Below are 13,926 nucleotides of genomic sequence, written 5' to 3'. Positions count from 1 at the left end.
CCTGGTGAATGGAGATGGCTAAAAGAAACTGGGTGCAAATAAAGCCTAACCCATGAACACAATGCAAGGATTTCTGAAATAGGTCTTATGGGGGCCTGCTTCTCATCCTTATCCGGACGCTCATTCCTCAACTCTATTTGTTTTGGGAAGAACAGTCTGCTGCCTGCCAGATGAGGTCATAGGATTCCAAGGGCTTTGCCTGGAGCCAGGAGCTGGGAATTCGGAGGCTGGCAGTGGTTGGGAGGGTTGAGGGCGTGCTAGGGGTGGTGTGCAGTTGCAGGGCCAGGGAGCAGACTGGCCTGATAGCTCTGCCTATTTCACTTAGGGCTTATTAGGATTCGGGCTGCTCAGATCTCAGTGCCAGCTTTACCCAGACACCAGACGCAGGACGCTCTGACAGCTCCAGGGCAGAGTAAGGCAAACTTTGTAGGCTTAGAGGTTTTGTTTTTTTTTTTTTTTTTAACCTTTATGCTATGCTCATTTAAACCTACTAATCTCTGGGGTGAGTCAGGGCTCAGTTTGGGGATGGGGCTGATATCTTAACACTATCGAACTGAGATGATATGTTGACTCTGACAAGAAAAAGCATTTTAACCGTCTGTATAAGGAGCCTTAAAAAATGACCATGCCCTTTGATTTAGTAATGTTACTTCTGGGACTCTAACCCAAGGAAATAATTTGAATTGCAGAAAAAGCCCATATATGCAAAGATATATTGACTATAATAGTGGGGGTGGGGTAGGGGAAGCACATAAAATGTCCAACATTAGAAGAATGTAAATCTTTCTAGAATGTAAGCACTGGGGGGTAAGGACTTTTTTGTTCACTCTGTATCTCTAGCACCTGAGGCAGTACCTGGCACACAGATGGCCAGTAAAAATTTTACATCTATATGATAAAACTATTTATTATTCACCTATTTCAAATGAAGACATCTTAATGACATAGGAAATTGTCTATGTTAATTGGATGTGAAAAAAGCAGGATACAGATTTCTAAATACAGTAAAATCATATTTTTTAAAATAAAATGATAAAAAAAAGAAAGCTAGGAAAGAGAAGAAACCCAGGTATATCTCTAGATGGTGAGATCATGGGTGACCTTTTTTCTTTCTATATTTTCTAAAATTTCTAAAACAACTATGATTTTGCGACTGAGAAAAACATTTTAACATAAATCATATTCTTTAAAGAATAGAAAAAGGAGGTTAGGTTAGTTTATTCGTGTGGATCAGAGCAGCAGCCTCTAGAGCCAACTCCTCCTTCCTTTCAAAGAACCAGGCAGCCTTTATGAATACACAAAACACCTACACACTTCGGTCGTGTCTGTCAACTCGGCGTGGAAGCTGATCCCTTCTCACTTCAAAAGGGTGATAGAAACTCCACAGTGTTGAAATTGTACAGGTCATGTTGCAGAGACATGCCCATACATTTATATCCCATCACTGAAGTGAAGACATTTTGCAGTAGGGAGAAGAATTTTAAGAAGATAGATTTTTCTGGGTGGATGTTAATTCTTAGGATTCTTTCCCTGGTTCATGGGTTTTGGAAGCTGTTGAAAGTGCCATCTGCTTTCCTTCATTCTTGTTTTCAGCTCGTGCCATCTTAAAGTAACTTTCGCTGAGTGAGTCAGTTTCTTGGAGTTAGCCCTTCATGGACTGTCTCTCTAAGATACAGTGCTGTCTTGGAGGCAAGACTTGCCTAGAATTGAAATCCCCACGTCGTAGGTGAGCTTTGGTGCCTGAGCTGGACGTTTTTGGTTTTTCAGTGCAGCTGGCTTCTGGAGTGGTCTTACCCTGGGAGGAGTCTGTGTTGACCAGGGGTCCTCAGACATTAATGACCTATTGTTGTGTCTGTGAGCCTTTCCATTCACAGGATTTCTCATTCATTATCTCTCTTTCTCTTTAGCCATAACCAGCAGACCACAGCCTTCAGGCATCCTGTGAGTGGGCAGTTTTCTCCAGAAAATAGCGAATTTATTCTTCAAGAAGAGTAAGTACATTTGTATATTTTCCTTTTCCAGGCACAGCTTGGGAGCTTAAAGGCATTTGCTTAAAACAAAGCTTGTTGGACTGTTTTCTCTCTCAGACGTAGGGGCTTGACGTGGATTGTTTGATTCAAGGTGAAACTCGAGAATTTCGTTTGTCAATCTCTAGACTTCTTTCAGCGGGTAGATGTGGAAGTGGGGAGATGATATGGGGATGTGCTGTGATGGTTATTGTCAGAGCCTCTTCATAGCTCCCTTTCCCCGAATGATCCCTTTCCCCTCAAGCGTCACCTAACACACTAGCTGTGCTCTGAGAGGACCCACTCACCTGTTGTGAGAGTACCTTAAATCAGCCTCAGGTCCAGCTGAACCAACCTCCTGAGGAGGCCTCATATAGGAGCCCAAAGCCAGGGCTTAGAAGAGAGGAGGGCTGGTGGCACCCATTGTCCCTGAACATTTTGAATCCTTTCTGCTTGCTTTCCCTAACACGGGCACCGTCTTGCCCCTCAGTCCCATTTCACCAGGGCCTCTGGGGTGCTCAGAGGTAGTTTGTACCACCCAGGGCTTGTCTGCTTAAAAATGCATGTACAGCCCACGCATACATTTTGGGGAGGTGTCCTCCCAAAAATTAAGGCAGAGAAATGTGTGCAAGTGTCTGTGTTCCCTTCTGATCATTTGAGATAGTTCTGTTTGAAGGAAACAATTCTGTCTGAGAAACTAAGAGATGTTGGCTTTAAGCGTTTTTCTTTTTTTCTTTAAAAAAAATACACACACATACATATAATATATGTATAATGTGTGTGTGTGTGTGTGTGTATATATATATAATTTTTTTTTGGCCGCAATACACGGCTTGTGGGATCTTAGTTCCATGACCAGGGATTGAACCCAATCCCTCGGCAGTGAAAATGCAGAGTCCTAGCCACTGGACCGCCAAGGAATTCCCAAGCGTTTTTTTTTCTCCCTTCAAATCATTTTTCTTCTGTTCAATCACCTAGATATGTTCAAATATAATCTTAACTTATCAGTATTTATATTTTTACAGCATTCCCCTTTCTCAGTACTTAAACTTTTAAACTAACACGGAAAATTTCAAACATATACAAAAGTAGAGAGATACAGTAATAAATCCAATATATTCATTACCCATCTTCAACAGTTTCCAAAACATGGCTGATTTTATTTTATCTGTACCCTCCCCCTCACCCCTGGATTATTTTGAAGCAAATTCCGAACATATTATTTCATCTCAATAATGTTTTCAACTTAGAATCATTATCCAACAGAACTTTTAAAACTAGAAATCTGTAATTATGATCATACTGACATTCCTTGCATGTTTACTCTGTGCTGGGGATTTTATATGCATATCTCATTTAATACAATAATCCTGAGAGGTAGACCATCATCACCATCTTAGAGACGAAGATACTAAGACCCAAAGAAGTCACGTCGCTTGCCCAAAGTTGCCTGGCTAGAAGTAGAAAAGCCAGGATGCCATCCCAGCCTGATCTCTTTTTGGTCAGGTCTAACCCTTGCCCTAGTCAGAAGCTGTTTGCTCAGTTATTTTGGTGCTCGCGGCCCACAGGACATGACAGCCAGACTGTGGGGCTTGTGAGGGGTTGGGGGGTGTTTGACTTTGAAAGCATTAATACTATTAGAGAAAGAGGGGATGCAAGGTAAAGATTGTCTTGTCTCCTACATTGAAAAAGACCTGCTGTGTAAAGACAAAGCCAGAATGTGGATTCTCCGAATTCCAGGTTGGAATGAGTTTGTTTATAGAATCCTGAAGGTTAGAAGCTCTTGGGAGGTTATTGAGTTCAGCCCCCCTCCTTAAGCATCCAGGAGACATGGGCGCCTGTCATTATTAAAGGTCTGGATGTAGAATCCATCAGAACATTTAGCTTGAGAAGTTACCAACTTTAATAAGAGCTTCTGGAGAAATGCACACTTTCCATCACTAAACACCTCTGTCACACACATCCTTTTTCTCATTGTTAACAGAAGACTTTATCCCTTGACCACTTCTGAGAAGGTAGCCTCTTTATCCTACCAAGATATCTCTGCAGCTAATCTCAATTCCATCCAGTTTCCAAGGAAAAGATATTCCTTCTTTGCAAGGGTCACTTTTTCCCTCTAGATCCCATTTCCTGAATGTCATAAGGGGTGCTTGCTCATTTCAGATGATGGGTACAACTATATGGCCAGACATTCCTTGAAGCAGACAGAATGTGCTTTAGGCGTTGAGAGGAAGGGATGATTCCTATGAACTGATGTGGTAATTGCTGCACTTATTCATTGAATACTTAGTCAGTGCCTACATGTGTCAGGGGCTATGCCAGACTCTGCAGTTACAGCAGCAAACAAGACAAATGTGGTCCTGTCTGTGAAGAGCTTACGGTTGAGTAGGGAAGATAATTAAACACGATATCACAAATGTGATAAATGTTCAGGATAGAGGGAACATAGGGTTCAATGGGAGTTGATAAAAGAGAGTTCTAACCTGGCTCAGGGATTGTGGAAGGCCTCTCCATGCTGGGAAAGGATGTTGTTTAAATTGAGACCTGTCCAGTCAAGGTGAACAACTTGTGCAAAGACGGAGAGGGGAGAGCATGGGGAATCTATACTAGTTGAGTTAGAATGGAAAACGAAGAGCACAAAGTGGATTCTGGAGATACTTGGGAGGTAAAATTGACAGGACTTGGTGATTGATTGGCTGTGATGGGGACGAAAGAGAGGGAAGACTTTCTTGAAGTGTCTGGCCCTAAACTGGAGGAAGGGGTAAGATTTAGATAAGAGAAGAGAAGTGTGCACGAGTGTGAGGGTCATTCACAGCTGAGGGAAGTGTGACCAGCCTTGGCAAGAAGACTGACATTCCACTTCCCAGAACTTCTGCCGCTAGTGTCCTTGTCCCCATGGTGAGCCACAGCTGCCTCCCGCCTCTGCAGGAGACCCTCCAACACTAGCAGAAATAAGGCATTACCCTATACATCCACCAGAGGGCAGACAGCGGAAGCAAGAAGAACTACAATCCTGCAGCCTGGGGAATGAGAACCACATTCACAGAAAGATAGATAAAATGAAAAGGCAGAGGACTATGTACCAGATGAAGGAGCAAGATAAAACCCCAGAAAAACAACTCAATAAAGTGGAGATAGGCAGCCTTCCAGAAGACTGACATGTAATGGAGGTTTGTGAAGGAGAGATAAGGTTGGAGAGGGAGGTTGCAGCCAATTATCCAAATTGCTTCCTCTATCCAAATAGACTTGGCTTTTCCTCCAGGTAAATCCTGGGGGAGCTCCGGAGGGTGAGTGAGGCATGATTTGCCTTCCCAGAAACCATTTTTAAAAACTGTGCTAAGGAATATGATTTCCACTTTGTTCCCTTAGAGGAGCTTAATTTTGTTGTGTAGTGTGTTATGTGGTGAGAAAAAAAAGGCTGAGATGACCGTTCGTGTCTTTATATCAGCTCTCAGATTAATGTGTTGGGTAGAAAAAGGAAAACTGGCTCTTTTCTTTTCCTTCTCCAAAAGTCTGTTACGGTCACATTGACTCCTCTCGCCAGAGCCTCTGCCTCGGTTTCACCACTTCTAGAGCGGTGGTTCTCAAAGTGTGGTCTCTGAACCAGCATCCCCTGGGAACTTGTTAGGGATGCAGTTCTCAAGCCCCACCCCAGATCTACTGAATCAGAGATTCTGGAGGTAGGACCCCCATAAACCGTGTTTTAACAAGCCTTCAGGTGATTCTGATTCTGGTAAGAGTTTGAGAACCACTGATTTACACAGCCTGCTGTTCCCATCGCCCTCCTGAATTACTCCCAGATTCTTCTATTTATCCTTAAGTCTCCTCCAGATAACCCATCATTCTTTGGGCTGCAGTGGTAATCTCAGATGGATTTTAGTCAGATAATCTTGGGATTCCTTATCCTGTGAGGAGAAAAAAAACATTCTCCATGGTGACTTCCTTTAGAGCGTTACTGATGTGAACAGATAACCCATCTCCCGCACTGCTGGCAGGTGGGGCTCACCTGAGCTGTTCGGTGTACCAGGTGCATGCCCATCAAAAGATTGTTTCCCATCTTACTGATTAGAAGCATGGAGAAGAGAAATAATGTGAAAGCTGTGATCTGGTGGATCTAGAGGACATAAACTCTGAATGTTCTAGTTTCTGTTTCAGTAATACAGGTTCAGTCAGGATAGTCTAGGGTCTGCCCTGGTAATAACAACGACAAATAAAATCTCAGTGACTTAGAACAATTAAGGTTCTCACTTTTGCCCCATGTGTCCATCATAGGTCCCCTGAGGGGTTCAGCTCTGTCACCTTTACTGAAGGACCTGCATCTCTGTGCTTCCATGATTGCCAAAGGCCAGAAAAGGGAAACTTGGTGAATTGTGCACCGGCTCTTTCACTCACATCTCATTGGCTAAAGCGAGTCACATGACCACTCCTAACTCCAAGGGGGCAGGGAAGTGCTTTTCTACCAGGCATCTGGGGAGGAAATCAGAAATATTTGTTGGTCAACACTAATGACTACACTTAATAACCCACAGTGCAGATTTATTAAGGGAAGCAGGACCTTTTGAGACTGTCGCTGACGAGCATCTTTTGTTGCATGACTAGCGTTTGTTTTTTCATTTCACCTTTTCTGTTATGCTACTGAGTTCTTTGTTAGAACCCCCAAGGCAGGTGGGTATCAGTCAACAGGTCCTGCAGCCTTGACTCCCAGGGGAGACCCCTGCATACCCAAGCCAACAGGCATGTGGAAATCCCTCTTGGAAGAGCTGATATAAGCCCAGGCTGCATTAATAAAAATATAATGTGTAGAAGAGAAAGGGGGAGAATAGTTCTGGTATACCATGGTGTTTGTGGACTACTTCATTAATTCATTCTGAGTTTATGGAGCCCCAGGGACATGCCAAGCCCCAGACGCTCTGATCTGGGTACTAAGTTTCAAGAGGGATGTTGAGCAATTGAGATATCCCTGAGGAGGGGAATCCCCTTATGAAAAGGGGTCTGGAAACCCTGTCCTATGGCCGATCATGTTTAGTCTTTAGGAGAGAAGATGAAGGAGGATGTGCTGTAAGTCTTCAAGAAGGGCTGGCAGGTGGAAGTGGGGTATGTTTATCACGTGGCTGCCAAAGGCAGGCATCAGATCAATGAGTAAAAGTAAAAGGCAGGCAAATTTCAGCTCAGTCTCTAATTTTCTAGGAAGGAGATTTTCTGTCATCCCTTGTTTCAAGATCTAGAATTTCATCTTTAACATTAAATGAAGTAATCTACTTCTTAGAATAAGAGTTGGCTTTTTCCACTAATAATAATATCGATATTATTATTATTTGTATAGCTAATACTTAGAGTCCTTATGATTTATTGTCAGGTACTTTTCTAAGTGCTTTCCATATATTAATTTCCACAACAGTCCTTTGAGGAAGATAACGTTATTATCATGGCTACTGAGGCACAGAGAGGTTAAGAGTCTTGCCAGAAGTCACACAGCTAATAAGTGGCAGAGTTAGGATTTGAAACCAAGTAGTCTGGCTGCAGATGCTATGCCTCTAACTACTACACCTACTGCCTCTCATTTCAGTGTCTTCAGGAGACATTCCCCTTCCTTGGCTGTACTTAGGCGTTAATGTGTTGACTAAGTAGGCTACTGCTACTTAGAAATTTTAATTGTAATTGTATTTGCAGTAATGAAATTTGATCTAATAACTTCATGCTTGCTTGAAAGGAGCCAGCTTCCCCGGTAGTCTCTTCTCCAGAAAACATCCTCAAGCCTTTTTACAGGGCTTCAGTTACAGTGATTGGGTCATTTGGTCTCTTCTGAAGGCCTCTTTCCTGATTCTCAGTGATTTTCTTGAATTGGGAGCTTGTGGCTTAAAGGACCACACCCAGGGGCCCTCATAACGGCGGAAGCCTTGGCACAGAGAACTCCCAGGCTGTGGTTTTGGTGGTTGGTGCCGTGCCCAGGAGCATTTACTCCTCAGTGCTGGGATGCCCAGGAAGCCACTGACAGACGCCTCTGCAGCTCTTGGGGAAGAGGAGAGAAGCATTCCGGAGCCGTGAGGCTGGCAGCTGACTGACAGCAGGCTGTGTACACTGATCCCCAGGCTCTGTTAAACATTTGATGACGAGGTGGGGCCTGGTTGAGAGAGTACGCGCTCTGGAAGTTCAGAAGCCTGCTCTGCTCAGAAGCCAGCTCTAAGGCCCCCAAGATCACCTTGGAGTTTCCTAACTAGGGGAGAGGACCCTTGCCTGGCCTGTCTTTCTGGGCAACCTAGGAAGTTTAGCTTGTTCCTTCCATTGAGGTCTGAGCAGCCCTTCGTTTTCTCATTGGACTGCTTAGAAAAAAACCACGGTTGGAATTGCTTAGAATTTCATGAGTGGTGTTTGGAGGATAAGACTTTAAAAGATACTATCTTGCTGAAGGTTAGACTTACCTTCCTGACCTTTGACCTCTTTGGGGGTTCACTCTGCAGGGCAAGACTCTCCAAGGCATATGCTGATTATGCCTGGGGGCGGGGTATCTCCTGCTGCTAGAGATGGCTGTCTCCCATTCTTCCTGCAGTTTCAAGTCGGTGAAAGCTCGCAGTGAGAGATTAAGAGCCCAGGTTGGCAGAGGGGGTGCGCTACAACTCTGAGCTCAGAGAAGGAGTCTGTCCTGTAGCTCCTCTGCCGAGCCCCGGGCTGTGAGGCTGATGTGTTGCTGTCTGTGGCTGATACAGCCAGCACCTTGTCTTTCCAGACTGGCAGTCTTGGGCTAGCTTTGCCTGTTGCATTTGGTTGCCATGGCAGCAGAAAAACGAGGAAAAATGGGAACACCTGGCAAGCAGATGCAGAAACTTGACTGTTCAGTTTTCCTTCCTGGTCTAAGAGACGGTGTTGGTGACAATCACAGGTAAGGGAAGAGGTGATGATGGTGTCCTTAGTTCATTCAGACACCTGGGTGTTGGCCTGGCTTTTGATGTTGATGTTTCGAGGCGCATTGGCACTGGGGATGCAGTCGTTGCCGCACGGCAACCACGTCTCCGGCTGTCTGTGCTGAGGTAGATGCTGCAGTGGTGGCTTTGCTGTGTGTGGAAGGGAGGCTGCTGCTCGCACAGTGATTTTGTCTTCCTGTGACTGCCCTCCTTGTCCTCTTCTTTTACCTCCTCTCGATCTTGGAAGTACCCAGATCTCCATTAGAAAAGGCTATTTCCTAATGTGTAAAGTGGCTGCCTGGTTATCCAGGAGGAGCAGATTTGCTTAGAAAAGGGCTTGCCAAAGGCTGGGGTTAGAATTGTAGCATCTCTGAAACAGCAGAACAAAGGTGAAGAGGACAGTAGAGGTCAAAGTCTGGTTCTCCCTCGGCATAGACAGAGACATGGAGCCTGGACAACAGAAGAGACTGGACCAGGCTCATACGGCAGAGCGGGACTCAGGCCAAGTTCAGGACAGTGCTTGGGTTTGAAGGTGGGAGAGAGGAGCCCTCGAAGCTCGCTGGGTTGTTGCTGTGTCGGGTGAGGGCTGCCTTTTGGGCTGGTTTCCAGCCCCCGAAGTGGTGTGGAGTAGGGGGAGGAATGGGAGCTTGTGTTCAAGAGAGGAGCTGGGGGTGAAGGGGAAGGAATGCAGGAAGCCTTAGCTGAGTAATGAGGCCACAGTCGCTGAATGAAAACCCCTGTCAGACAGCCTTCCCCGGGGTGTTGGGAGTGTGTACAGGGAGTGCTGGTGGTCCGTCTGTGTGTCTCTTTCTCTGGGAAGACGGGGTGTGGAGATGTCTGCCTGTTTGGGACAAGAACTTTGTTTTATTCCTGGGGTGTGAGCGGCTTAAAAACTGCTGGTTGTGCTGGTGGTTTGTGAGTGTGCCTGTTCTCATGCACCCAGTAATCTCAGCTGAGTTCTCTATGTAGAATCCTTGAGGAGAGAGCATGAATTGGGGTGCCTATTTTTCTTTCTTTTTTTTTTCAAAAAGGGCTTCAAATGCTTGGCTTTTTTAAAAAAAAAAAATTAATTAATTATTTTTGGCTGTGTTGGGTCTTCGTTTCTGTGCGAGGGCGTTCTCTAGTTGTGGCAAGCGGGGGCCACTCTTCATCGCGGTGCGTGGGCCTCTCACTATCGCGGCCTCTCTTGTTGCGGAGCACAGGCTCCAGACGCGCAGGCTCAGTAGTTGTGGCTCATGGGCCTAGTTGCTCCGCGGCATGTGGGATCTTCCTGGACCAGGGCTCAAACCCGTGTCCCCTGCATTGGCAGGCAGATTCTCAACCACTGTGCCACCAGGGAAGCCCGGGGTGCCTATTTTTCTAGGAATTAATGGGACACAGATGTCATCTAATGATGTCTTCTTCGTAAGAGATTCCTGATTTCTCATAGCTTCCTAACCTCCCATCATAGCCTTGAAGACTCTTGACATTATCTTTCTCCTGGAGAAAGAAAGGGAGGCCAACCCCGTAGCCACAGGGTTATTAACACGTTAAAGAAGCCCCAGCGAAGGTGTTTATAGGACTGTTTATAGGAAATGATTGCTGTTCAGAAGTTAATGGTCTGGTACCTTCAGCTTTCTGGAGAGAAGTGCCTTAGAAATAAAAATAAAGTATACCTGAGATTTAAATTCTGGAGTCTCCACTGGTAACAGGGACAAACAGTGCTTTTCGTTGAGTGCAGTGCTTCGTGGTTTTCGAAGCGTCATTTCAGTCTACATAACCACCTTGTGAGACGAGAGTTCTTTTCACCTCATTTTGCAAAAATGGAAATTGAGGCCCAGAATAGTGACGTGACTCTTGGAGAGTCAGTAAGCTGCAGAGCTTTGTTGAGATCCTGTTATTCTGGGCTCGTGGTCTTTCCACCACCCCAGGATCTTCTTGGTTTGGGGGTTGCTCTTGGGGTTGAGAAGAGCAAAAGCCTGTTTCCGCCAGACCTTGGGACTTGCCGTGGGATGGTATCTCTGTGGCGAAGCCTAGGTTTTAGAGTCCAGCTTCTCTCTCGGGCAAGTCATTAATCTCTCTGAGCCTCAGTTTCCTCTTTGACAAAATGGAGGAGGTAAAACTGGCTTTGCAAGGGTAAGTGAGATAATGCAGGCAAAGTGCCTGACACAGCAGGTGCTGGACAAATACAGCCTGGTCCCTGGGCTTGCTGGACCTTGTGTACCCGTCCCTAAGGGTTGGTGATACTTGGCCTGGCGACCTACCTGTTGCAACAGCAATAGGGTCTTGCTGTGCCGCCGCTTCAGTCTGCTCCAGTTCCTGATGTTGACTGAGAGGCAACTGAGGAGCCCATTAACCAAACTCACCTAAATTCAGACCCAGCAGAAAGGAGTGGCTTCTGAATTTGTAACTTCTCTCTCTTACTACGTCTGACAGTGTTATATGCATTTGCTCCTGGAAATGTAGGAGGCAGAAGCAGCTCCTTTTGTAGATGGGTAAATTGAGGGACAGAGAAAATGACTTCCTGCGCAGGTTCACCTGACACATCCTTGAGGAAGTTCAGAGTAGAATGAAGGTCACTTTCCTCCTGGGCTTCTCCAGACTGATTTTTGTGTGGTTCTAACTTCTTTTGTTCTTTTCAGAGGGGAGGCAATTGAGTTAAAACTCTAGCTCACTGTTTTGAACCTCAGCCCACACCCCTCCGGCAAATAATCAGTATTCATGTAGCCCAAGTCAAGGAAAGAGAAGTCTTTGTTCAAATCATCCCACTGTACTTTGGGATTCAGGATAGCACAGAAACCTGGCAAACAGGCTTTTAAGGTAATAGATTTTATTGAATGACACTAAGAGTCTGCCTTCCCCTCGTGTGTGCAGTTTTTTTGTCGCCTCTGCCGGCATCTGTGTGACTCATGTGCCTGAGGGCATGCTGCGGGGACCGAACCACCTTCACAGCTGCTCAGCTCAGGGCCACAGGCTCTTCTTCTCTTCTCTGCGGGAGGGCGCTGTTCTTGAGTAAGACCTGTCAGGAGTCTGGGGAGTTGAGGACAAATCAGTGTCTGCCCTGTCAGACTTTTAAGTGGGGAACACACCTGTAAGACGTAACTGGCTGGAGCAGATGTGCCAGAATGCCCACATCCAAGTGATTGTTGCTCCTTTCAGAGTTGTCTCTTCAGGAGGCTACACACACGCTCCACTGATGTTCCCACTGCTCAAAATAATGTGGTCAACGACCTCTAGCAGTTTCCATCAGAGCCACCTTTTCAGCCAAGTGAGAAAACTGTTTTTGAGACATTTTTCATATCCTCGTTTTTGAATACCAAATGGTGTCCCAAGCGTGACCACCATCGTTTTTTGGGTTTTTTTTTTTTGTTTTAAACCAGTTGAAATTCCAGATAATTTCTAGTGATTTCCAGAAGTGATAGTCACCCTTGGAGGGACCTAAGAGACCATGGCCCATGCTGAAGAGATTCAGAGGAACATCCTCTGAATGCAGATCTTGTTACTTGGCCAGGTGGGTAGCTGTGTGCACCTTGTTCTTTCAAAGAGTCAGGTCAGGGACTGCTAGGTAATGGTTGAGTCTTTTGCTTGAGTGGGGAGTCCTGGTGAAGACACTCTCCCTGTTTGTAGAGATGACATGGTCCCCTCTCTGGGGCAAATTTAGTTTGGACTTCAGTCTCTGGATGTTGCTGAGCAGAGGTCTCTATAGTCATGGAGAACGAAGTTGTCTTCATGTGTTTGTCCCTGTCCTCACCCCGCCACCCCTGTCCCATCCCTCACTAATGTTCAGTGTTGGGGTCACAAACAGTCCTTTTCCAGCTGAAATCTGTTCATACCTGGCTCTCCAGGTGGTAGTCGTATCTTCTTTCCTCACCTACCCAAGGCTGCAAGGAAGTCATCTTTCTTCCTGCACTTGTGGCTGGAGGAGCTCCCCGGCCAGCCAGCATCCCAGAAGCTAGTGTAGGGAGGGGACATGGGGTTAGAATACAGGAAGATGACTACAGTTAGAGCTCAAGATTGTAAGATGCAGAAATGGCAAAAGTGGTGGGCATCTGTCCCGGATTTCCTGAGCAATCACAAATCCAGATAGTCTCTTCTTTGTCTCACAGAGTAGTGATGGCATATCTAGTTGATGGAATGTGATGCAGTCATTTAAAATGACATGGATGAGTTTAAAAGAAAGTAGAGGGACTTCCCTGGTGGTCCAGTGGGTAAGACTGTATGCTCCCAATGCAGGGGGCCCCGGTTCAATCACTGGTCAGCGTACTAGATCCCCCATGCCGCACCTAAGGGCCCGTGTGCTGCAACCAAAGATCCCACATGCTGCAACTAAGACCTGGTGCAGCCAAATAAATAAATAAATATTTTTTAAAAAAAAGAAGAAGAAGGGCTTCCCTGGTGGTGCAGTGGTTGAGGGTCCACCTGCTGATGCAGGGGACACGGGTTCGTGCCCCGGTCCGGGAAGATCCCACATGCCGCAGAGCGGCTAGGCCCGTGAACCATGGCCGCTGAGCCTGCGCGTCTGTGGTCCACAACGGGAGAGACCACGACAGTGAGAGGCCCACGTACCACAAAAAAAAAAAAAAAAGAAAAGAAAAGAAGAAAGGAGAAGATGTTTATATTACAATAAGTTTAAAATTCAACATGCCAAATCGTAAACACAGTATGATCACAATTATATACAAACAAAAAAGCACACATCCCCCCCAAAAAAAACACAGGCATATAAAAAAGAATGAAAGTAAATATACCAAGTATTAAAAATGACTTTTCTGTGGGTAACAGGACTATGATGATTTTTTTCTTTCATTTTAGCTTTTTTCTTATATTTCTCAAGTATTCTGTAATAACCGTCATATCAGTGTCTTAAATGGGAGCCAATTAAACTTGATAAAATCCCAAACAAACCTTTCTTACTGTTGGACTTTGTGTCCTGAATTTTGGCTTAGAGATACAGCTGCCGTGACTGAGATAACCTGAGAACTCTTCTTCCTTGTCTCAACCTCTGTAAATCTGAAGTCAGGCAAGCCCAGGTTCCAGGAAGA

General features: G+C 45.5%; 1 protein-coding gene across 17 annotated transcripts in view; it reads left to right on the top strand.

Moving 5' to 3' along the window:
- PLEKHA7 (pleckstrin homology domain containing A7) overlaps positions 1 to 13,926 on the top strand; it is a 213,581-nt gene that overhangs the window by 126,382 nt on the left and 73,273 nt on the right. For 16 of the 17 annotated variants that reach the window (XM_032639737.1, XM_032639732.1, XM_032639739.1 and 13 more), the window contains one exon: positions 1,908 to 1,991. In XM_032639737.1, coding sequence (XP_032495628.1) covers positions 1,908 to 1,991 — 84 coding nt within the window. Of the gene's footprint in view, positions 1 to 1,607; positions 1,727 to 1,907; positions 1,992 to 13,926 lie in introns of those variants that run through there. The other variant, XM_032639736.1, reaches the window with a different exon arrangement.

The sequence above is a fragment of the Phocoena sinus genome, chromosome 8 (assembly GCF_008692025.1).
Source record: "Phocoena sinus isolate mPhoSin1 chromosome 8, mPhoSin1.pri, whole genome shotgun sequence".
NCBI classification, from domain to species: domain Eukaryota; kingdom Metazoa; phylum Chordata; class Mammalia; order Artiodactyla; family Phocoenidae; genus Phocoena; species Phocoena sinus.
The sequence above is the reverse complement of the archived record's forward strand: the minus strand, read 5'-3'. Positions and strand labels throughout refer to the sequence as shown.